At 43.2% G+C, this 24,797-nt stretch overlaps 1 protein-coding gene across 1 annotated transcript in view; it reads left to right on the top strand.

Annotated features, from left to right (window-relative positions):
* Positions 1–24,797, top strand: part of MOB3B (MOB kinase activator 3B) — a 227,605-nt gene that overhangs the window by 176,518 nt on the left and 26,290 nt on the right. Inside the window, exon 3 of the mRNA XM_049895997.1 lies at positions 10,640–10,842. Coding sequence (XP_049751954.1) covers positions 10,640–10,842 — 203 coding nt within the window. The remainder of the gene's footprint in view (positions 1–10,639; positions 10,843–24,797) is intronic.

The following is a 24,797-nucleotide window of genomic DNA, read 5'->3' as shown; positions in this document are numbered from 1 at the left end:
GTACCAGAAAAAGAAATGGTCAGTAGCAAGAGTTGTTTGTCAAAGCTTGAATAGGTTGCAAGTTGGGGACTACCTGTACTTCAGCTCAGCCATTGAAATCCCTCTGGAGTGCAGTTCTACTCTGCCACACATGGGATTGCCATGACTTGGAATCAACTCCATGGCAACTGGTATAAATAACCTCATTTCAGTACTGACCAATGGCAGAGAAAAAGCCACACCATACCATGCAAGGTCATTCAGGTCCAAGGTCATCCTTGGACACCTGGATGCCCATCACCTCCATGTGGAGCACTCTTATGAGCACATTTCCTCATTTCAGATCACCTTCCTAGAGCTTGACTTTTCCCAGCTTTAATCTGAGAGTCATGGGATGTGCCTCAGGGTGGAGAAGAGAAAAGGCATACTCCGAGACTCAATGAGTGATTGTGAATCACTTAGACAGCTTGTGATCAAAGGTTGTTTTTATATCATCTATACATATCTAACTGTCTCGGATTATTATTGGGGGCTTTGTCTGGGTTACTATAAGAGTAGTCAAAGTTTAACTCCAAACCTTTAAGACATGCAGTCTATTTCAGCTAAGACTCCTGGTTAATATTGTCTAGCATTAACTTTCTAATTGAGTACCATGACTGAAAATTAACTATCACCACCTGAAAATCTAGATTGAAAGGAGTAGAAGGGGGGTTTAATGATAAAAGGAATTTCAGATTCTTCTTCTACCCTCTGCCAAAACCAAAAACCAAACCCGTTACCATTGAGTCAATTCCGACTCATAGCTACCCCCTAGGCTGGATTGAAATGTTCTTCATCTCAGACTTCTCCGTTCTCCCCAACAGCAGTATGCAGCCTTCCGTGCCAGGAGCTGTATCAGGATTCTGGAAAAAGCTATTAGTTTCTGCTGTGGGCATTTTTTTCCCTCTCCCCCAAATAGAAGATAATGGATTTACATCTTGACTAAACAAGATCACTGCTCTTTTCAGATTCAGTTTTGATTGATGACATATTCCCTGCCTAACCATGTGCCAGGTGCCCTTAAAAGTAGAAATGAAGTATATAACAGTCCCTTTGCTCAGGGAAGTCACAGCAAATGAAGATATAAGTGTAGGAACTTTTAGAAAAAATAACCCAAGGTGGAATATAACCCGGTACTTAATTGAGTACCTGCCACTGTAAATTGTTTGCAAGTTCAGAATTGCTGTAATAAAAACAATGCTGTCCCTCTGAAAATAAATACGTGGGAGGAATTTAATCATGATTCCTTCCTTTTCAGTAACCCAGGCATTTCTTGGTTCCTTGGTGTTCCTTGGCTTGGAGACCATCCTCATGTGGTTTCTGTTGTCCCCCGTGTGTGTCTCTATGTCCACTCTGCTCTTGGTATAACTCAGAAATTATGAGATTTGGAGTCCCCCCCACCCACTTAGGAATGACCTAATTAACATAACAAAAGCCGTATTTCCAAACAGGATCACATATATGGGTATAGGGACCAGGATTTCAATACATATTTTGGGGGGATACAATTCAATCCATAACAGGAGAGAATGGTGGAAGAGTCAGACCAACTTAGCTGTTGGAGCCAAAAGATTCTGAGGGACCAGAATTCTAAGGGTGGAATCTTATCTACCCAAGGAGCCCAGGTGGGACATGACAAAAATAAAACTTAGTTCCTACTAAGTGCCAGGCACTGTACAGATATTATAATAAGAATATCACAAAGTAAGTTTTTTTAATCCATTTTATGAATGGAGTGCAATCATGAAGTAACTTAGCCATGCAACTGTAAATGGTAGGGCTAGAATTTTAAACTAGGTCTTCCAGACTCCAAAACCAAATTTGCTCAGTTACTCTAAAGATAATTCCTGGCCATAACCCAAAAGGGCGAGGCAAGAGGCAAACAAAGTTTAAGGCCAAAGGCCAAAAACCAGGCAGGTGTGGAATGGAAGGCAGAGCCAAGAGTTTAGAATTGAGTAAGAGCAGAGATAGGGGAGGGAGGGAGTAGTTTGCGGGTAATCTAGAAGGTCCTGGCAATTGCCATGAATATCCTTGGTGTGCCTAAGCTTTGCCTTATCTGTAGTCTGTATGTGGAGTGTGAGAACTGGCTTAAAGGGCCAGGCAGATGAACAGGCACAGCTGAAATTTTCCATGTTTCCTTCGCCAAGGAGAAATGAAAGGTAAACAGCTACAGGGAATTCAGGCTACCCAGGAAAGAAGGTCCACAGGGCTTGAGGTGTGCACAGAGTCCCAGAGCAGCTTGTCAGGATTCGAGTGATGGGTGCTCAGGATTTAGAATTAGACTACCAAACCCGTTGCCTTTGAGTTGATTCTGACCCCATGTGTTACAGAATAGAACTGCTCCATAGAGTTTTTTTGACTGTAATCTTTACTGAAGCAGATCACTAGGCCTTTGTTCCATGGCATCACTGGGTTCTAGCCACCAAAGTTCAGGTTATTTGTTGAGTGCAAATCATTTGTGCCACCCCGGGACCTTGGTCCAAATCTTCCTCTACTATTTGCCAGGAGGGTGACCTTGGACAGTTACTTAATTTTCCTAAGTCTGTTTCCTCATCTGTGCAATGGAAATAATAATAGTATCTATCTTCAAGGGCTGTTTGGACTCAGTCAACTAATGCATACAGAGTACTTGGCACAGTCCCTACAACATAGTAAAAAAACCCGTTGCTGTCGAGTCGATTCCGACTTATAGCAACCCTATAGGACAGAGTAAAACTGCCCATAGAGTTTCTAAGGAGCACCTGGTGCTCAGTAAATATTACCTCCATCACTCATCTGTCAGTGTGTTGCATTGTGGTGGCTAGCATGTTGCTGTGATGTTGGGAGGTATGCCACCAGTATTTCAAATACCAGCATGGTCACTCATGGTAGACAAGTTTCAGCAAAGCTTCCAGACTGAGACAGGCTAGGAAGAAGGACCCAGCAGTCTACATCGGAAAATACTGGCCAATGAAAACTTTATAGATAGCAGTAAAACATGGTCTGATATAGTGCCAGAGAGGAGCCCCCCAGGTTGAAAGGCACTCAGAATACAATGGGGAAAGAGCTGCCTCCTCAAAGAAGAGTTGACCTTAATGATGTAGGTGAAGTAAAGCTTTCAGAACCTTACCAACTGAGATGTTTCAACTAACTGATGCAACACTAGAAGTGCTCACTTGTCTATGACAAGAAATTTGGAAGACAGCTACCTGGCCAACCAACCAGAAGAGATTCATATACATGCCTATTCCAAAGAAAGGTGATCCAACAGAATGCAGAAATTATCAAACAGTATCATTAATATCACATGCAAGTAAAATACTGCTGAAGATTAAAAAAATGCCAGAAATTCAAGCCGGATTCAGAAGAGGAAGTAGAACAAGGGATATCCTTGCTGATGTCAGATGTATCTTGGCTGAAAGCAAAGAACACCAGAAAAATGTTTACCTGTGTTTTATTGACTATGCAAAGGCATTCAACTGTGTGGATCATAACAAACTATGGATAACATTGCAAAGAATCAGAATTCCAGAACACTTAATTATGCTTATGTGGAACCTATACATACTATATGTAGACCAAGAGGCAGTTGTTCGAACAGAACAAGGTGATACAGTGTGGTTTAAAATCAGGAAATGTGTGTATCAGAGTTGTATCCTTTCACCATACTTATTCAATCTGTATGCTGAGCAAATAATCCAAGAAGCTGGACTATATGAAGAGAACTCAGCATCAGGGTTGGAGGAAGACTCATTAACAACTCTAAATATGCAAATGACACAACCTTGTTTGCTGAAATTGAAGAGACTTGAAGCACCAACTGATGAAGATCAAAGACCACAGTCTTCAGTATGGATTACAACTCAACATAAAGAAAACAAAAATCCTTACAACTGGGCTAATAAGCAACATCATGATAAAAGGAGAAAATATTAAAGTTGTCAAGGATTTCATTTTACTAGAATCCACAATCAGTGCCCATGGGAGCAGTAGTGAAGAAATCAAACAACAAGGAGCCATCTTGACGTCACAAGTCCCGGCGCACTCCTTTGCTTGGTCAACCAAAAGAGCTTCTTCTTTCACTTTCACCATTTTATGTCTCTATGGCGGTGCTGAGCAAGACCTGAGACCCCCAATAACGTTTTTAGTGAGCCAGCCAGGAGAGCACTGCTCGATGTCCAGAGAGGCTGGCCTAGGACCAGTGGAGAACACCCGGAAGGCACCAGAGATTTCTCCAGAGGGACTTCACCCTGGTCCTCGAGTCGGACCTGTCTCAGACCCAACGGCGGCCCTTGGAAAGCAAGAGAAGAACTTTGGAAACATGGGTAAGTAGTACATTTGGGACTTGGCTTATTTGCTTGGGACTTGGTTATAATTCAACCTGATAGCCATGCCTTTTGGACCTACATTGAGGACCCTTTGGTGGTCCAGTATTCGAGTGGGAAAAGGAAGGCAATAAGTGCTAGGTTGTGTAACCAGTCTATCACCAGCTTTTGGAATTTGACATGTTTGGTTAACTTTGTTCTATTTAGGAAAATGGGATGCCTGTTCATTATATTTTTATTTTGGCAAATATCTGTAAATAGCTAACTGAAATAAATAAAATACAAGGTTATGGACAATAAAAAAAAAAAGAAATCAAACGACAAATCTGCTGTTAAAAAGCAAAGATGTCACCTTGAGGACTAAGGTGTGCGTGACCCAAGCCATGGTATTGTTGATCACCTCATATGCATGTGCAAGCTGGATAGTGAATCAGGAAAACCAAAGAAGAATGTATGCCTTTGAATTATGATATTGGTGAAGAATACTGAATATACCATGTACTGCCAGAGGAACAAACAAATCCATCTTGGAAGAAGTACAGCCAGAATGCTCCTTAGAAGCAAGGATGGTAAGACTTCGTCACAAGTACTTTGGACACATTATCAGGAGGGACTAGTTCCTGGAGAAGAACATCATGCTTGGTAAAGTAGAGAGTCACCAAAAAAAAAAAGAAGACCCTCAATGAGACAGATTGACACAGCGGCTGCAACAGTGGGCTCAAACATAGCAATGATTGTGAGAATGGCACAGGATTAAGTTTTTTTTTTTTTTTCTTCTGTCGTACATAGCATTGCTATGAGTAGGAACCAACTCAATGGCACGTAACAACAAGAACAACAAATGTTAGCTTTTACTTATTAGTCCCTGGTCTGTAAGTTTTAAGGGCCTGGCAAAGATGGCATATTTCTCCTTGAAGGCAATGGAGTATATTAGCTGACTTCTTATCACCTCCGAATCTGTGGCACCTGACGTTGGGGCCTTTTTTTCTGCCCTTTTTTCCTTACCACTCTTATTTAATTACATCCATGTGCCATTGAAAAGCGACCTGGTGGTGCAGTGGTTAAGTGCTTGGATGCTAACTGAAAGGTCGGCAATTTGAACCCACTAGCTGCTCCATGGGAGGAAGATGTGGCAGTCTCCTTCCATAAAGATTATAGCCTTAGAAACTCTATAGAGCAATTCTATTCTGCCTTACTGGGTTGTTATGAGTCAGAATCAACTGGACGGTGGTGGGTTTTGTTTTCTGGTTTTGTACCACTGAAAAGTAACCCCTAGATGTCTCGTTGTCCTTCACAATGGAGTTGTGCCTCTACCATAGGCAAGAGAGAGGGAGTCACACAGTAAACTGAACCAGATACTTTAGATTTTAGAGTCAGACACACTGGGTTCAAATCTCAGCCCTGCCACTTTTTAGCTGAGTGGCTAAAGCAAGGTAAGTTATTCCTGTGGTCCTTAGTTTTACTCATTTGTAAAAAAGGAATCATGAAGCATACTTCATAGATAGGCTGTGAAGATGATACATGTCCACCTCCCCCAGCCTGGTGGTGGTGGTTTTGCTGGCCCCACTGAAGCACAGGGAACAGCCCAGAACCTCTGGGAGTGTCTGCTCCCCACCTTCTCCCCAGACATACCTCAATGCACCCCCCAAATCCCAGAATTTGTTGCCCAGACAGTCAGCTGCCAAGCTGTGCCTGAGTCTGTCCCTAGGATCATTTGATATGTTGCCACTTTGTTTCTGAAGAAAAGCCGGTATCAGTGCTGGGGTCCTGGGGAGACAGATCCTGTCACTGCTGACTGCCAGATGGATTCCATCACTCACATCCTGCCCTGGGTCCCAGGTTCCCGTTACAGAGTGTCTCTCACCAGACAGCTGCCACTGGGTCCCAGTGGGGACCAGGACAGCAGATCCTCTGGTAGTGGGGACCAAGAGAATGCCCTGAGCACAGGTCTGCAATTCTGTTGAAAGGCTGGTGGTGGTGTCTGCCTTTCTTGATAAGGGTAACCCTTCTCCTTAGAACAACTAGAAGCTCCAGACCTTGTGTTGCAGACAGAAGGGGGAAATTCCTGTTCAGTGAACCTTACTGGAGTCTCTGGGTGGTGCAAACGGTTGACAAACTCAGCTGCTAACTGAAAGGTTGGTAGTTTAAGTCCACTCTTTGGCACCTCAGAAGAAAGGCCTGGCTATCTACTTTTGAAAAATCAGTCATCGAAAACCTTATGGAGGACAGTACTACTCTGACACATGGGCTCACAATGCATTGGAGGTGACTTGATAGAAACTTTTTGGTTTGGTTCCTATGTTCTAGGTACTGTAAAAAAAAAAGGTACTGTAGGAGGGTTTTACTCATGTTAACACCCACCCAGTCTCGCAGTCGTGGCGTAGTGGTTAAGTGCTATTGGCTGCTAACCAAAAGGTCAGCAGTTCAAATCCACCAGGTGCTCCTTGGAAACTCTATGGGGTAGCTCTACTCTGTCCTATAGGATCGCTATGAGCTGGAATCAACTTGATGGCAATGGGTTTTGGCTTGGAGACTTGCAATCAAGGACTTAATGACTCTTTGTGATGGTTAATCTTATTCGTCTGCTTGGCTAGACTATGGTGCCCAGCTGTTTAGTCAAACACTAGATGTTGCTATGAAGGATTTACATGTGATTAACATTTAAATCAGTTGACAGTAATCAAAGCAGACTGCCCCCCCCCCCCATAATGTGGGTGCGCTTCATCAAATCAGTTGAAAAGTTTAAGAGCAAAAATGGAGGTTTCTCTGCGGGAGATGAATTCTGCCTCAAGACTGTAAATAGACATCCTGCCGTGATCTCCTTCCCACCTGCTGCCTGGCTACCAGTTTTGCACTTGTCAGCCCCCACAATTGTGTGAGCCAACTTCTTAAAATAAATCTCTCTCTATAAAACCGTTGCCATCAAGCTGATTCTGACTCATGGTGACCCCATGTATGTCAGAGCAGAACTGTGCTCCATAGGGTTTTCGGTGGCGGATTATTTTGGAAATAGATGGCCAAGCCTTTCTGCCAAGGCAGTTCTGGGCAGACTCAAACCTCTAAGCTTTTGGTTAACAGCCAAGCATTTTAACCATTTGCACCATCCAGGATATTCTCCCTCTGCGTGCGCGTGCATGCGTGTGCGTGTGTGTGTGTAGTATATCTTATCCAGGGTTCTGTTTCTCTGGAAAACCCTGAATGAGACATCCATGTTTTACAGGTGAGAAACCAAAGTTGCACAGGTACTACTTTGAATCCCCACAACCACTGGAATTTTCATCTGCCTTTTCCATATGGAAAAACTGAAGCTCAGAGATGTTAAATAACTTGTCCATGGTCATACAGCTGGAAAGGAACAAGTAGGATTTCAGTCTGTTTAACTTAAGGGATCCATTACAACTTGTCACCACTGAAGAACAGTGCAAGTAACAGGGGTGTAGGCATACTTCAGAGGGAGACAGGGTGTGGGTGTGTGATCCTGCTGTTTGTTACCTTGGCCAGGCTGGGAGGAGTGGTCATTAGACAGGAAATCTGGGTCACTCCAGCTGACCACTCCCCCGTTCTGTGTTACGTAAAACATAATTCCCCAACTCACCCTCCTCAAAGAGATGAAGTGCGAATGACTGTGATAAAAAGTAACTATGAAGTTTGTTGAATTTACCCAACTCAGAAAAGGTGTCTTTCAGGAAAAGTTTTTAAATCAGAACTTGGCACCTGATAACCTGCAAACCAAATTTGACCTATGGAGATGTTCTGGTTTGCTCATGGTATTTTATAAAACTTTATACAGTGAAACTTGTGAGAACCAGAACTCAGCAGAACTGCCTCTTTTTCCCAGTCTCACAAGTTTTCCACCCTTGGCAGGGTGCAACCTTATTTTTCTATTGCTCATTTTCATGGTAGATATTTGAGTTTTCCTTCTCTGGCAGTTTTCCACCTTACACCATGTTATGGATTGAATTGTATCCCCTAAAAATATGATCGGAATTGACTCTACGGCACTGGGTTACTGGGTGTAAAAATATGAGAGTCAATTTGGCTAGGCCGTGATTCCCAGTATTGTGTGATTGTCCACCATTTTGTCATCTGATGTGATCTTCCTATGTGTTGTAAATCCTATCTCTATGATGTTGATGAGATGGGATTATTGGCAGTGATGTTAATGAGGCAGGACTCAATTCACAAGATTGGATTATGCCTCGAGCCAATCTCTTTTGAGATATAAAAGAGAGAAGCAAGCAGAGAGACATGGGACCTCATAGAACCGAGAAACAAGAGCCAGGAGAATAGCGTGTCCTTTGTACCTGGGATCCCTGCACTGAGAAGCTCCTCGACCAGGTGAAGGATTGATGACAAGGACCTTCCTCCAGAGCTGACAGAGAGAGAAAGCCTTGCCCTGAAGCCAATGCCCTGAATTTGAACTTATAGCCTACTAGGCTGTGAGAGAATAAATTTCTCTTTGTTAAAGACATCCACTCGTGGTACTTCTGTTATAGCAGCACTAGATGACTAAGACATACTGGTTCCGGCTTTCACAGGTTTTACTGTAATTGCTAACAGTTTAATAAGCATCCCTGGCTTGTGCAAATGGTTATGCGCTCAACTACTAGCAGAAAGGCTGGCGATTCAAACCCACTCAGAGGTGCTTTGGAAGGCAGGCCTGGCGATCTGCTTCTGAAAGGTCACAGCCTTGAAAACCCTATGGAGCAGTTCTACTCTGCACATAGGGGGTTGCCATGAGTTGGAATCCACAACTAACAATAACAACAACACTTTAAAAGTCCTGCAAGTTCACATAAGAGTCCAGATTTCTGAATTCTCTTGAGATTCTTGAATACTGTTGAAAAATCAGAAGCTCCAACAACCCTGGGCCTCCATCCCCACGTGGCCGCCATTGGCTGGAGTTGAGCAGCAGCTTCTCCCTTTGCTGGGAAGGTGCTTTCCAGTTTGCTGCAGTCCCCACCACTCCCTACTATACTGTGGTAGGGACTGCCCGTCTCCCCGGAGCATCGCCCTCCTCCTGCTAGTTTCCTTATATCAGAGGTGAGAGAAGATGAATGTCCTTATGCTCTAAAAAGTGGGATAAATAAGAAAGCAAGAAGGGAGAGTATATATTTCTTTGTCAAAATAAAAAGTATTCTGCCTGTGTTTTCTCCACATCGTTGCTTTTCAAGCAGCCTTAGGTTTACAGAGATACTGTGCGGGAAGTACAGAGAGATCCCGGAGTTCCTGTATGCCCCCCTCCGATCCGCTCACTGTTTCTCCTACTGTTACCATCTTGCATTCCTGTGGCACATTTTGTTGCGATTGTCGCACCGAGACTGATACATCACTATCAACTAAAGTCCATAGTTTATATCAGGGTTGTTCTCACGTTGTGTTGTAGGTACAGTCCTATGAGTTTTGACAAATGCATAATGTCAGGCATCCACCATTGTAGTATCATACAGAATAATTTCACTGCCCTAAAAAATAACTTTTATTTTTATTTAAAAAATAACTTAGGACATGTTATCAGGAGGGACCAGTCTCTGGAGAAGGATATCATGCTTGGTAATGTACAGGGTCAATGAAAAAGACGAAGACCCTCAACAAGATGGATTGGCACAGTGCCTGCAACAATGGGCTCAAACATAGCAACAATTGTAAAGATGGTGCCGGACCAGGTGGTGTTTTGTTCTGTTGTACACGGGGTTGGAACCGACTTGACAGCACCTAACAACAACAACAATAAAAATGCCCTGTGCTCTATCTACCTCTTCATCCCTTCCCTCTGCTCTTGAGCCCCGGCAACAACTGATCTTTTTACTGTCTCTGTAGTTTTGCCGGAAACCCTGGTGGCGTAGTGGTCAAGTGCTACGGCTGCTAACCAAAGGGCCGGCGGTTTGAATCCGCCAGGCGCTCCTTGGAAACTCTATGGGGTAGTTCTACTCTGTCCTATAGGATTGCTGTGAGTTGGAATCTACTCAACGACACTGGGTTTGGTTTGGTTTTGGTATAGTGCCATTTTCAGAATGTTATTTCTGCATGTTTAATATGCAAAGTACATCCCACCAGAAAGATGCAACCAAAGAAACACACCTGGCCCTTTTCACTCATTTTTGCTTCTCTGTGATCCTTGTTAGCATTTGAATTTAACCCCCTTTTAACCATTGTTTCAGACAGCCTCTGCTGCAGCTGCCCAAAGAGAGGTGGGCCTCAGCAGGGCAGCTTGGCAGGTCCACCACTAAGACTGTTCTCCAGACTGGCTCGCACATTCTAGCACTCGCCAAAGCTTTGCCATCATCATTTCATTACTTTTTGTTTTTCTTCTCTAGGTGTCCCATTCCCAAAGAACTTTCTTCAAATCTGCAAGAAGATCCTGTGCCGCCTTTTTCGGGTCTTTGTCCACGTCTACATCCACCACTTCGACCGGGTCATTGTGATGGGTGCAGAGGCCCATGTCAACACCTGCTACAAACACTTCTATTACTTTGTCACAGAGATGAACCTCATAGACCGCAAGGAGCTGGAGCCCTTGGTAAGTGTCACTGTGCACTAGTCCCCGAGTCACTACCAGGAGCTCAGCCATTTGTCACAGTGCTCTGCCAGACCTGTGAAAAATGCTCATTGCTGCTAGCTGAAGGGTTGCAGAACTGAACAGGGCTAAGAGGTAAGCCAGGAGATGCCATGATGTCCAGTGCCACCCAAAGAAGTGTCCTAGATCCCTCTCTGAGAGGTGGCAGATTGCAGTGAGAACATAACAATTTGGACCAGATGGAGTGGCTTTGACTCCCAGCTCCAAAATCAGTCACCTATTTATTTAATCCCTTAAATGCACATCTTTGATCTCTCACGCTACTAATCAAAGATGATCAGAAACAATTTTTTCAGTCAGTAAATAAATATTTAGCAACTACTGTGTGTCAGCTACTAGCATACAAAGTTCAGTAAAACTGCTTTTAAGAAGCTTTTCCTCCAGAGATTACCACTTGCCATCCAGTCAGCTCCTACTCACGGAGACCCCATGTGTATCAGAGTAGAACTGTGCTCTGTAGGGATTTCAAAGGCTGATTTTTTAGAAATAGATCCCCATGCCTTTCTTCTTAGGTGCCTCTGGGTGGACTTGAACCTCCAACATTTTGGTTAGCAGCTAAGTGCATTAACCATTTGCAACACTCAAAGACTCCGTTCCAGAGAATGGAGTAAACAAAAGAAATGAGAATTCAGTGTCCTACAGACTTTACTTTTCATACTGAATCTCCTGCAACATAGTTTTAACAGGGTTTAATATAAAACCTTTAATATAAAAGTTCAGTATTATTGTTCAGGTGAATGGGACTCCTTTTATTCTGTTCATAGACTATTTTACGATTGGATTCATGCTTTAGAAACCAAGGACCCCTAAAAACCCCATCACCCTTTGTAATGTGTGGTATCTTAATGTGGACACCCTTGTCACAGCTATTTCTTGCTGGCTCTGTTGGATACTTTCTTAGCCAGTATAATACAGTGCTTTATCATAAAATAGGCTGTTTTCTTGAAACAGTTTAAATAAATGACAGTTTTGCTAAATACAGCTGACAGAGCAACTAAATTTCACCCAAGTGCATTTGAATAATGGCCAAAATGCTGGGGCCAGGCTCCCCTTTCTCTTTATGTATAGTACTTGTATCTTGCAAAGAAGATGTTTGCGAATTTTAGATATCACCTCGAGAGTTCCTCAACTTGACATATAGCAGTGTGCTATGAGATACACATAGCAAATGTAGTTTTCTTTGCATCACTCGAGAGTTCTGGAACAAAGCAAGATTTTCAAGGCACAATTGAGATGTCTTTTACACCCAAAGAAGAGCTAATTTTCTTCATTTTACACATACAACAGCTTTTTAGAAAACTCTCTGAGGGCAGATACTGAGTCATCACTGAACTCAGTTGGGCAACCAAGGTGGTGAAGCTAAAAAGCATCAATGGTTGGGTTTTGCTACTTTGCCCTTTATAAAGGCTGTTGTGGGTGAATTGCCACTACAAGATCTATAGGGAAGAAAGGTTGTGAAAACAGCTCAAGGTAGTTTAAAAGACTCGAAAATGTCAATAAAGTTAATTTCAGAAAATGTGAAGGACAAAGAAAAGAGGGTGGAGAAAGCAAAGCAAATCTTCTGGAACATGGTTCTGCTTCTCAGGGCTTTTAGTTCAGTCCTCTTCCGTGGAGGAGGTAGAGGGAAATTATCCCAACGGCCCAGCGGAAGGAAGAGATTCTGCTAGGCACTCACACTTTTGGTTTCCCTGAGCTAAAGGAGCAGAAGCCTCTGATGGCTGTAGCTGAAAGCCAGTCTCTGCTTTGTGCACAGAAGCATGAAGGCCATTGTAGGATAAAGTTGAGCATAAGTTACCAAGTAGAGAAAGCCTTTCTTTGCCATCAAAGGACTCTCAGTTCATTTCTATAACTGAAGACTGTAACACCTGGCAGTGCCAGGAGCTGACTTGAAGAGAAAGCCCCCAAGAAGTCAATATGTTACAAAAGAGCTTCTTTGGGAACCTGGGAGGCAAACCAAGATTAGACTAACCAGGAATTACTAGCCATGGAAGTGAACAAGGACGGTGCTAGTTTTCCCCCCAGAAGCTTCTGTTTCTTTAAATCTTGCTTGAAACAGTATCTTTCCTACATTTATGTTTCGCTCATTGTAATTGCAGGGAAATTAATTTTAATGTTTTTAAATATGAATAAAAACTTTTATTCTTTAAAAAATGCTTAATTGCCTGAAATTATGTATTTGCTTTACAAACCTATAAAATGATAGTAAAAGGCATTGAGAGTGTTTATGAGGACAGTAATTAATCTCAGGGGCTAAGAATGCTGTAATTGTCGATTTGTATTGCTGAAATGAGAGGTTTTATTTCAGTAGTTGGTGGTGTTAGAATACCTGACTTCTAAGCCTACTGTTGCAATGCACCTATTAAAATCAGTCTTAGCTTATCGAATCAACATATTTTTATTTGATTTGCTTATATTGAGTACCTTATAGATGCAAAACCAGTTGTTTAGATGTTCCAAGTGCATAAGAAATATATGCTCTCAAGAAATTTATAATGCAGTCAGGGAAATGTAAAATAATGTCACTCATCTCTGGCCCTTGAAGGATGAAGAAGTCAGGCATTTAGCTTCACATTCTTTAGAATCTAATGGAGCTAGGGGCCAGAAGGGCAGCATCTGTCTGGCCAGATTCCTTTAGAACACCAGCATTCCCAGAGTTTCCACATATCCACTGGAACATTCTTGGTGTTCTCCCTTGGGATTCCACAGCATAGAACTCAGAGACCAACCTCATATTTCTCTCCTGTGCTTCCACCATTCACAGCCACACCCCTCTCCCCCCAGAGCCTGCCGTGTGGCTTTTGTGTGGTGTCGACTGAGCATCTAACACATTGGTCGTGTTAAGGATCCAGTGCCCCACAAGGGTAGGAGATTCAGTATCACACTGTTCTTCAGACGAGGCTCAGACTCACTGGGCTCAAACCCTAAACCTTCCTTTACTAACTTGTAACCTTGGGCAAGATACTTGGCTTCTCAAAGCCTCAGTTTTCTCATTCATAGAATGGATGTGGTAATAAAATCATTGTAAAAATTAAATGGCTTGGTCAATAGTAAGTGCCTAAGAAATGTCAGTTGTTAAATGAGATCATGAATGTAAAGTAGCTGGCACATAAGTAGACAGAAGTACCCTAACTCTCCTTTCTTTAATGCCCTTGTCCCTTTGCCATCTTAGTGATGTCCTGGGTAACCTCATAGCAGGTGTAGTAAATCGTATGAGTTTCAGACTCTTCTATGGGATTGTCAACTCTTGGAGGGCTGGGAGTGTACAGGCCATATGCCTGCATTGCCCATGGTGCCTAAAAAAAAAAGTACATAATAAATGCTTAATACATTTTCAAAATAATATTTTATTGTGTTTTCAGTGAAGGTTTACACAGCACTTTAGGTTCCCATTCAACAATTTCTACGCACGTCATTCAGTGACATTGATTACACTCTTCGCAATGCCTGAACATTCTCGTTCTTTCCATTCTGGTTGTTCTGTTTCCATGAATCTAGTTTTCTTGCCCCCCTCACATTCTCATCTTTGTTTTAAAGTAGTTGTTGACCGTTTGGTTTCATATAGGCAATTTTTTAAGGAACGCAGTACTTATGGGCGATATTTTTTTGGACCAATTTATCACTTAGCTACAAGGTGACCTCAGGGGTTAGTTTCGGTTGAAGATATGAAGAGGGTCTCAGGGCAATTGTCTCAGAAGTCCTCCAGTCTCAACTAGTCCAGTAGGTCTTTTTTTTTTTTTTTAATGAAATTTGAGATTCTGTTCCATCTGTTGTGGCCCTGATTAGAATGGTCAGTAGTGGTAGCTGAGCACCGTTTAGTCCTTCTGGTGCTTAATACCTTTTTGACTTTGAGAAGAGTACTTTAAGGATGATGTATCTACATTCAAAGGGGCTACATACCAGTCATGTCTTCCTTGGCACCCCCCTCTTCTCATGCCTGCAGACCTCTACTTACCCATTTCCTTGGTGGAAATAATGCTTCATCCTTTGATATTAGCAATAGCGATTAAAAGCAAAACCAGGTACAGGGTAGTGAAGGGATGCATCATAAGCCTTATGTGTGCCAGAGAAAGATGGGGCCCCAATTCCAGTTACTTCTCTGCTCCAGATTATAGATGGATTGCACAGGAATGTTGCATGCTCTCACACAGGCTGTGTGTCCTGGCATGTCACGCGTGGGCGACCACCCCTCCCTGTTACAGCACTGAAAGTTCTGTGACCAGGGAAAATCCTCAGCCCCAGACAAACTGGGATAGTTGATGACCCTATCAGGCCTCTGAGTGGGAATGCAATTTGGAATTTAGAAGCTGAGAAGAGGTCACCCTGGCCAGAAGTCCACCCACAGGGCTGGCCCTGGGGTCTGCTTATCAGCTGCTGCAGCCTGGGAACCCAGGAAAACATACACCATGTCATGTGGCCTTCACCAGGGAGTGGGAGGCTAGAGCGCTGACAGGGACAGACCTGACAAGTCATCCATTTAAGCGCAACAGCAAAAATGACCCAAACTCAAGCAAGTCCACAGTTGGAGAAAACGAGCCCAAACGATCCTGGTAATTAGACAACAGACCAGGGCTGATCGAATAAGCAGGCGGCTGTGGGCAGCCTGGGAGTCAGCTAATCAGAAGCAGCATTAGCAAACCCAAACAGCCAGCAGTGCTGTGCTGGCCTTGCACTGACAGCAGAGCAGACTTGCAGAGGGCTGTTAGCAGTGCAGTAGTTGGTGCATAAAGAGCCCATTAAGGCAGGAGGCGGAGAGAAATTGGGAGGTGGGGAGGAGGCAGGAGAGCACTTATTCAGCCTAATGCATCTGCTGACCTCTGAGTGACCTTCTTCCAGGGCCTTCACCTTTCCTCTCTGAAGCCCTGTTTCCCTCTTTTTAATCATGAAGGTGGTTCTACCCATCATCTGCCTGGCAGAGGTGCTGCTATGAAAACAAATGTTGGCAGAGGGCTGTTCTGTTACCTTCCAGCAGAGCTCTTGGACCATAAAAAAACAAAACAAACAAAAATAAATAAAACGGTTGCCGTCGAGTCAGTTCTAACTCATGGCAAACCCCATGTATGTTGGAGTATAACTGTGCTCCATACAGTTTTCAATGGCTGATTTTTCAGAATTAGATTGCCAGGCCTTTCTTCTGAGGTGCCTCTGGGTAGACTTGAACCTCCAACCTTTTGGTTAGCAGCCAAGTGCATTAACCATTTGTACCACCCAGGGACACCTCTTGGGCTATAGGAGCCCTTTAGTTAATTGTGTTCCACAGACCACCTACAGTAGAATCCCCTAGAGGTGCTATTTTACAATTGCATACCTGGGCCTCACCCCAGATATACTGAATCAGAATTATTGAGGTTAGTGTCTAGTACCAAACTCTAATGTGCATACGAATCACCTGGGGATCTTGTTAAATGTAGATTTGGATTCCATAGATCTGCGGTACGCTTGAGAGTATGCATTTCACTCCAAGATGATATCAGTGCTGCTGGCTCCAGGACCACACTTTGAGTGACAAAGCTGTAGGTGACGATTACCCTCAAATTTGAGAATTACAATTTGTAGCACATTATCTCTTCTTCTCTAAGATTGGAGATTAGCTCAGTGAGGTGGGAAAGTAAAGCAAAGATTTCCCAAGAGTGCTCCTCAAAATGCTGGTCCTAAATGATGATCAGTAGAAACAGGCTTCCTTCCTTGGTCACGTGAGTTACAAAATGCTGCATCATCTCCACCCTTGAAGATTCACAGTGTACAATATCAGATTAAAGGCCTTGAGAAGTCAGCTGGTAAAAAAAAAAACTGGTTCAGTTTTGTGTTGTTGTTGTTAAAAAAAAAAATTTTGTTGTTGTTGTTGTTAGGTGCCATGAAGTCAGTTCCGACTCATAGCAATCGTATGAACAACAGAATGAAACACTGCCCAGTCCAGCACCATCCTCACAATTGTTATGCTTGACCTCATGGTTGCAGCCACTGTATCAATCCATCTTGTTGAGGGCCTTCCTCTTTTTCATTGACCTCTACTCTACCAAGCATGATGTCCTTCTCCAGGGACTGGTCCCTCCTAATAACATGTCCAAAATACGTGAGACAAAGTATCACCATCTTTGCTTCTAATAAGCACGCTGGCTACATTTCTTCCAGGACAGATTTGCTCCTTCTTCTGGCAGTCCCTGGTATATTGAGTATTCTTCACCAACACCATAATTCAAAGGCATTGATTCTTCTTCAATCTTCCTTATTCATTGTCCAGCTTTCACATTCATATAAGACGATCGAAAACACCATGGCTTGGGTCAGGTGCACCTTCATCCTTAAAGTGACATCTTTGCTTTTTAAAAATTTAAAGCTATCCTTTGCAGTAGATTTGCCCACATCATTAAGGTTGACTCTACTTTGAGGAGGCATCTCTTCCCCAGTCATATTTTGAGTGCCTTCCAACCTGAGGGGCTCATCTTCCGGCACTATATCAGTCGGTGTTCCACTGCTTTTCATAAGGTTTTCATTGGCTAAGTTTTTTCAGAAGTAGACAGCCAGGTCCTTATTCCTAGTCTGACTTAGTCTGAAAGCTCAGCTGAAACCTGTCATGGGTGACCCTATTGGTATTTGAACACAGGTGGCATAGCTTCCAGCATCACAGCAACATCTAAGCCTCCACAATGTGATAAACAGACAGGTGCATGGGGGCAGTTTTGTGTAGACCACCTAATTTAACTATAGTTGGCTCCTGCACACCTTTTGTTGTTGTTGTTGTCATCACTCATTGACATCCTATGGAGATTGTGATCCTTGGGATGCGCTTTGGGCCACACTGCTCATCTTTGGGGTTTGTCTCTAGGTTTCAGCTTTTCATCCCTGACATCCTCTCATCAACCACACACTCCACCTGCTGAATGGTGTGAGAAAGAGAGGAGATTAAGAGAGGGAGGTTGGAGAGAACTGAAACTGCTCATACGAAAGGGTTTCAGGGTGGGGGAGACCCTAATCTTGTTCATCTTCTTAATTCTCCTACAAACACTGACTGTAACACCTATCACTGAGTTTTTACCATGTGCAAGGCACACAAGCATTTTTCAGAGCTAAACAGTAGCTCCATTTCTTGAGTGTCAGATATTTCATTAAGCTCTTTACATGTATTATTTCATCTGCTCCTCACACTTGTTACCTCTACTTCAAAAGATGTGGTAGGCAACTTCTCCACCACTCATTACTGCCATTTTGTCACCAAAGTCCCTCCCTCCTTACCCTATTTGTAGGCATGACTCTTAGGTAAAAGATTGAGGTCTATGCTTGGCTTTAGTACTAGAACCGTCATTCTTAAAAATGGGTCCTTTTGGACTGATGGAACAAAAACCATTTGAGGAGCAAATATTTGGAAGCCCTTGTCACAACTTCATCTAGGCCCAAGCATATGCTGACCGTGTGTTCCCCTAAGAGGTGGCCAGGCCATGCCTGGACTTCTTGGAGATGATTGGGTGAGTGCAGTAGCCAAGGCTGGCCTGTAATCACAAAATCAGGTCAAGACTATGAAAAGAAACAGAGCCTCTTGCATAAGCTGGAGCTGCTCCCCAAAATAGCTGGCAATGAAGAGCTATTGTGGGATTTTTGAAAGGATCTTTTCTTCTGAAACATCATCTATGCGAAGGCCTCTGGGTTGCTTCTTGTCAGGCAGATTCCTTGACTTTCAGCCAAATGGCTTGGACATGGAGACAACTGGTGCAGAAGAAAGAGCTTCAGCCTGGGAGCCTGACGATTTGGCATGTAGGGTGATATTTCCAGTATTATGTTACCGCATTCATTGTCAGACCCTGGGCAAGATGTGTCATGTCCCTGGCCCTCAGTTTCCTTGGCTGTGGAAGAGAGGGCTATACTGCATCATCTCTGGAGTCCCCCCAGCTTGACTTACAGAAACTATGATCTTCAACATGGTCTGTCACAAGCCTTGTCCACTTTTAGTAAAGATGACCTTTTCTCTTTGCTTAGAGAGGCCTTAATGAACTGAAGCCCACCACGGCAGGAGAGGGGGTAGCTGGCATACAGAGTAGCTGGAGTTTGCATTCACGGGACTTTGTCATTTTAGATGATTTGTGTGTGTGTGTGTGTGTGTGTGTGTGTGTGCTCAGGGTTATGTCAGCTGTTGGTGGTTGTTCAGGGCAACCCAGATGCTTGGAGATGAGCTGAGAGCCTGCCAAAGACCATTTCAGGAGCTTTGGCAGACATATTCTAAAGGGTCAATTTGAAAAATAGCAAAGAAATGTGGGATTATTTTCAATGAACTGCATTGTCCTGGGCAACTGGGAATTTGGCAAAATCAACCACATGTCTTTTCCAATCTCATTTGTCATCCCCTGTTGATGTCCAGAGAGTTATTGCTTCTGGTTTATCGGGTGGTTGGTTTTATTTTTATTGACTGATGGGTGAGATATGGCCAGGTTTATTTCAGAACCTAAAATAGAAGATCAGAGTTGCAGGTGATGCCCATGGGGAAATGGTACAGGGCTCCATGTTCATAGACGAGAGAAAGGAAATTCAGCAAAAAATGTCAACAGAGATTCTCTCTTTGTGGAATTATAGGTAATGCTTCTTTTTTTATATATGCCTTTTGTGCTTTCTAAGTTTTTCTATCATAAATATGTATCACTTTTATAATCAGAAATATCAAACCGTATGCTTTAAAAGGTCTCACCAACAAAGACCAAAGCTGTATAGGACAAGCAGACCATTTGCCCAGGACCAGGACTCTGAGTGCGTTCTCTATCTCCAACCATGCCCTTTGCTCCCCCTTTTGTAACAGCGCAGGTGACAGAGCTATGCAGTAGCAAATCAGAACAGCAATAACGGTAAGAGTTATGGAAATATATTAGTATTTTTTTGAGATAAATGGATAAACAAAATGTGATACATACACACATGGAATAATATTCAGGCTTTAAGAGAAATGACGTTCTTAAACGTGCTATGACATGCATGAACCTCGAAAACATTTTTCATAAGCCAGACATAAAAAGACAAATATGGGATGATTCTAATTACATGAAATATCTAGAATAAAATCAGTTGCTGTCGAGACATTTCTGACTCATGGCAACCCCATGTGTTGCAGAGTAGAAATGCACTCCATAGGGTTTTCATGGCTGTGACCTTGTAGAAGCAGATCACCAGGCCTGTCTTCTAAGGCACCTCTGTGTAGTTTCAAACCACCATCCTTCCAGTTAGTAGGCAAGCGTGCTACTGTTTGCATCACCCAGGGACAGATATCTAGAATAAGCAAAAAGTGGATCAGAAGTTACCAGGTACTTGAGAAGGCAGGAATGGAAGGTTATCACTTAATGGGCCAGAGTTTCTGTCTAAGGTGAAGAAAAAGTTTTGGAAATGGATAATGGTGATGGCTGCCCAATTTCTTGAAGGTAATTAACGCCACTGAATTATATACTCAAAAATGATTATAATGGACATTTTTATATTTTTTCCATGAATAAAAAATTTTTAATTAAAAAATTTTACATAAAATTAAAAATTAGTTTCTCAGTATTACTAGACACATTTCAAGTGTTCACTAGTCAGAGTATCTAGTGACTATCGTATTGGATACCACAGATGTAGAACATTTTCATTATTGCAGAATGTGCTATTGGACAGTACTGAATTAGATGTCTTATACTCAAGAGTTACTTCCTACAATAATAGGTACTATTAATACATCCTGCCACCACCGGTGGCCACCAGACGTGTTCAAAATTGTCCCCGTCCTGCCTCGATGAGGCGTTGTCATTTAACTCTTTAAGCCCCTAGTATGGTCTGCTTCTCTTTGCTTAGCGATTTCTCTCCCATTTACTGAGGAAGAACAGATAAATGTCAAAACCATCCACTTGATGTTTCTTCCTTCTGTGTCGGACACCAAATCGTAACTGTGTTTTGTTTTGTTTTCTGTGCTCTGCAGTGTTGAAAATTGCTGCAGTTTGTCAATTACCAAAAACTGAAACAAGCCAAACCTATCGCCATCAAGCCAATTCTCACCTATAAGACAGAGTAGAACTACCCCGTAGGGTTTCCAAGGAGCAGCTGGTGGATCCGAACTGCTGACCTTTTGGTTAAGAGCTGAGCTCTTAACCACTGTACCACCAGGGCTCCTTGTCAATCACAACAGGGATTAGCTCTCTTTCATGAGCATTTACATGAAAATATAGCTTGATGCCAATATAGAAACTTGCTCTGACAGGGATCATAATAGAGGGTCCTGGACAAGCAAGGCGGTGAGGGAGGGGGGCATGTGAAGCAGTGGTTAAGTATTTGGTTGTAAACCCAAAGGTCAGCAGTTTGAATCCACCAGCTGTTCCTTGGAAACCCTATGGGGCAGTTCTCCTCTATCCTAGAGAGTCTCTATAAGTTGGAATCAACTCAGTGGCAATGGGTTTGGTTTGGGTTTTGGGTAGAGTGGGAGATCAATGTAGAATGAAATACAATTTCCCCAAAAAAGGCCAGACTTACCGGTCTGACAGAGACTAGAGGAACCCCTGGGACTATGGCCTCCAGACACTCTGCTAACTAAGAACAAAAGAAAGCTACTACCGAAGTCCACTTTTCAGCCAAAGATTAGTCCTATAAAACAAACAATAACACATGTGAGGAACATGCTTCTTAGTTCAATCAAGCATTCAAGAGCAAATGGGCAACTCCTGGCCAAAGGCAAGACAAGAAGTCAGGAAGGGACAGGAAAACTGGATGAATGGACACGGTGAACCCGGGGCGGAAAGGGGGAGAGTACCAATACACCGTGAGGATTGCAACTAACATCACAAAACAATTTGTGTATAAATTTTTAAAGGAGAAACTAATTTGCATTGTAAACTTTCACCTAAATTTCACGATAAAATTAAAAAAAAAAAGAAACCTGCCAAATGTCAGCTGCAATTTGTGATCTAAACCCAAACCCATTGCCGTCGACTCGATTCCAACTCATAGCAACCCTATAGGGCTGAGTAGAACTGCCCCACAGGGTTTCCAAGGAGCAGCTGGTGGATTCGAACTGCCAACCTTTTGGTTAGCAGCCAAGCTCTTAACCACTGAGCCACCAGGGCTCCATATATGTGGTCTAGACTGGTTAAAATTTCCCAGCTAAACAAGAATAGATTCTTTGGCTACCAAAGATGTCATATGAGTAGTAAGCTGGGATTTGAACGCAGGAAAGTTTTACTTGTTGAGATATAACAGTATGTCTTCTCTCACCCATCCTACCACAATAAAAGTATGAGGCAGTTCCTAACCCAGTGACTTGTGTGGTCACTTGTGTGTCCTAGGAACACTTTTTCCCATGGAAATAATTTCATACATACATGTTTCAGATATCCAAGCCACCTACAAAGCCAGGTAACCCATGAGGTAGTGCTAGAGCACAGTACTAATTACAGTCAGTTCCACAATGTTAATGCTAATAGATTTCTGACTTTGTGAATCTGAGAGTAACTGGGCTAATAAATAAAAGTAAATGAATACAAATAGTTCAGGATGAAGAAAGAGAAATGCAGTGTACTCCAAAGGGGTCTTCCAAGAATGTTTCAAATGGGCCATGTCCCCTCACCTTCAGGTCTTTGCCCAGGGGGGTCCCTCAGCCTCCACATCTTCCTAAATTGCACTTATCCTGAAAGTTGCAGCTTAATTGTCCCTTCCTCAGGGACCACTTTCCTTCACTGGACACCATGTTAGGTCTGTGCTGGCTGCTCCTGGAGCTGCCTGACCCAGAGAGGGCAACTAAGATGAGAGCCACAATGTCTTTTATGGACTAATGTTGGAGGTGGCCACCCATCCCTTCTGCCATTTTCTATTCAGTAGAAGTGGATCATTAAGTCCAGCCCACACTCAAGGGGAGCGGAGATAAGCTCCACCTCTTGATGGAAGGAAATCAAAGAGTTTTTGGACATATTTTTAAGCTACCACTCAAACGGATTTTTTAAACTGGTGAAGTTTATCTTTGTCCCCCGACTCTTCTCTTTCTTCTTTCACTTACCGCATCCAGCTGCCTCTCCAAAGTGCTCCTTGCTCCAGAAATCACCTGACCCAGTGAAAATGCCCATTACTCAGAGTGGTCTCTTCCTTGCCAAGCTCCTTGAAAGAAGCTTATCTAGCCACTTGCCTCTACTTTCTGACTTCCCTTTCAATTCACAGTAACCTGCATCAGCCACTTCAGAAACCTGCTCTTTGCCCTGCAGCCCTTGGGCACTTACTTCTGATACAAATAAGAAATGATACATAATGTTATCCATTAATGATACATGTTCATGAATGAATCCTAAAAACGTTGTGCTGAGCAAAGGAAATGAGACAGTAAACGTTCACACTGTTTGATTCTATTTATATGAAGTTCTAGAACAGCCTCAACTAATCCATAGTGTCAGAAAGCAGATTAGTGTTCGCTATGGCCCAGGGGTGAGGGTAGGGGATTGGCTGCAAAATGCCAAGAGGGAACTTTATGGAATGATGGAAATGTTTCATGTTTTAATTGTGGGTGGTTACATAGGAGCATATGTGTGTCAGAACTCATCAAACTGTACATTTAAATAAACCAAACACCAAACCTGTTACTGTCGAGTCAATTCCAACTCATAACGACCCTATAGGACAGGGTAGAACTGCCCCACAGGGTGTCCAAGGAGTGGCTGGTGGATTCTAACTGCCAACTTTTTGGTTAGAAGCCGGAACTCTTAACCACTGCACCACCAAGGCTCCATACATTTAAATAGATGCATTTTATTAAAGGTAAAGTTTACTTCAATAAAGTTTAAGAAGTATGCATAGTAAAGGCATCCAACATAGTTTAAAAAACAACTTCAATATTCACAAGAACAATGTTTTGGCAGGTGTTTGCTGATAACTTTTTTCCTCCTGGCAGCCTGGGTGGTTAACAAGACAAACTGAAAGGAAGAGTAGCAACTTATGTCTAACGGCCAGTTATACTATCCGCATTTTCAGTTGGTTATGATAATAAAAATAATTCATATGACAGAGAAAGGCGTGAGGAATCTACTGCAAAGGGAATTGTCTGAGTCCCCCGTGACAGTCTCCTGCGTGTACACATGTCTTAGAGGTAACCTAAGCAGACATGAAGGGCAGGCTTGCTAGCAGCTGGATGGACAGACCTGCGCAAGAGGAAGTCAGAGGGTTCGTAAGCCGATTTCAGGGTTCAGCAGAAGATGATGCACTCTCAGGCCTTTGTCCATCCTTACTGGGTGCCAAGAATGAGAACCTTGCCTCCGGGGCCTGTTTCCTAAGCCCTCACCCAGCCCAGCTGTTTTCAGGTGTGCAAGCAGGTGTTGGCAGGTAAGGCTCTCATTCTCCTCTGGCAACCAGTTATGAATGGTTTATAACCCTGGCTGCATATCCCTTGGGGAGATTTCAAAAAGTATACCGATTCTCAGGCCCCATCCTACATCTATTAAATCAGAACCTCGGAGGTGGGGGCACAGCAAAGTGCTTAGTGAAAGTTCTCCAGATGATTCTCTTGGGGTTCCAGGGGTGAGCCCCAATGACACTGAGTGTGATGCTTCTTACACGTTTTCCTGCACAAGACCACCCAGGGGACTTGTAAAGGATGTAGCTGCATGGGCTCTGTTGTGGTTGTTAGGTGCCATTGAGTCGATTTCGACTCATAGCAACCCAGTGTGACAGAGTGGCAGTGCCCCGTAGGGTTTCCTAGACTGTAATCTTTATGTAAGCAGGTCACAAGTCTTTCTCCTGCATTGCTGCTGGATGAGTTGAGACACCAGCCTTTCATTTAGCAGCTGAGCACTGAACGATTGTGTACTGGGGCTCCTGCATGGGCTCTACTACTAGAAATTCTGACATTCAGTAGGTCTGGGGTGGGACTAGGAGCCCTAGTGGCACACTGGCTGAGCACTCAGTTCCTAACTGCAAGGTTG

Source organism: Elephas maximus, chromosome 9 (genome assembly GCF_024166365.1).
Source record: "Elephas maximus indicus isolate mEleMax1 chromosome 9, mEleMax1 primary haplotype, whole genome shotgun sequence".
Taxonomy (NCBI): domain Eukaryota; kingdom Metazoa; phylum Chordata; class Mammalia; order Proboscidea; family Elephantidae; genus Elephas; species Elephas maximus.
The sequence above is the reverse complement of the archived record's forward strand: the minus strand, read 5'-3'. Positions and strand labels throughout refer to the sequence as shown.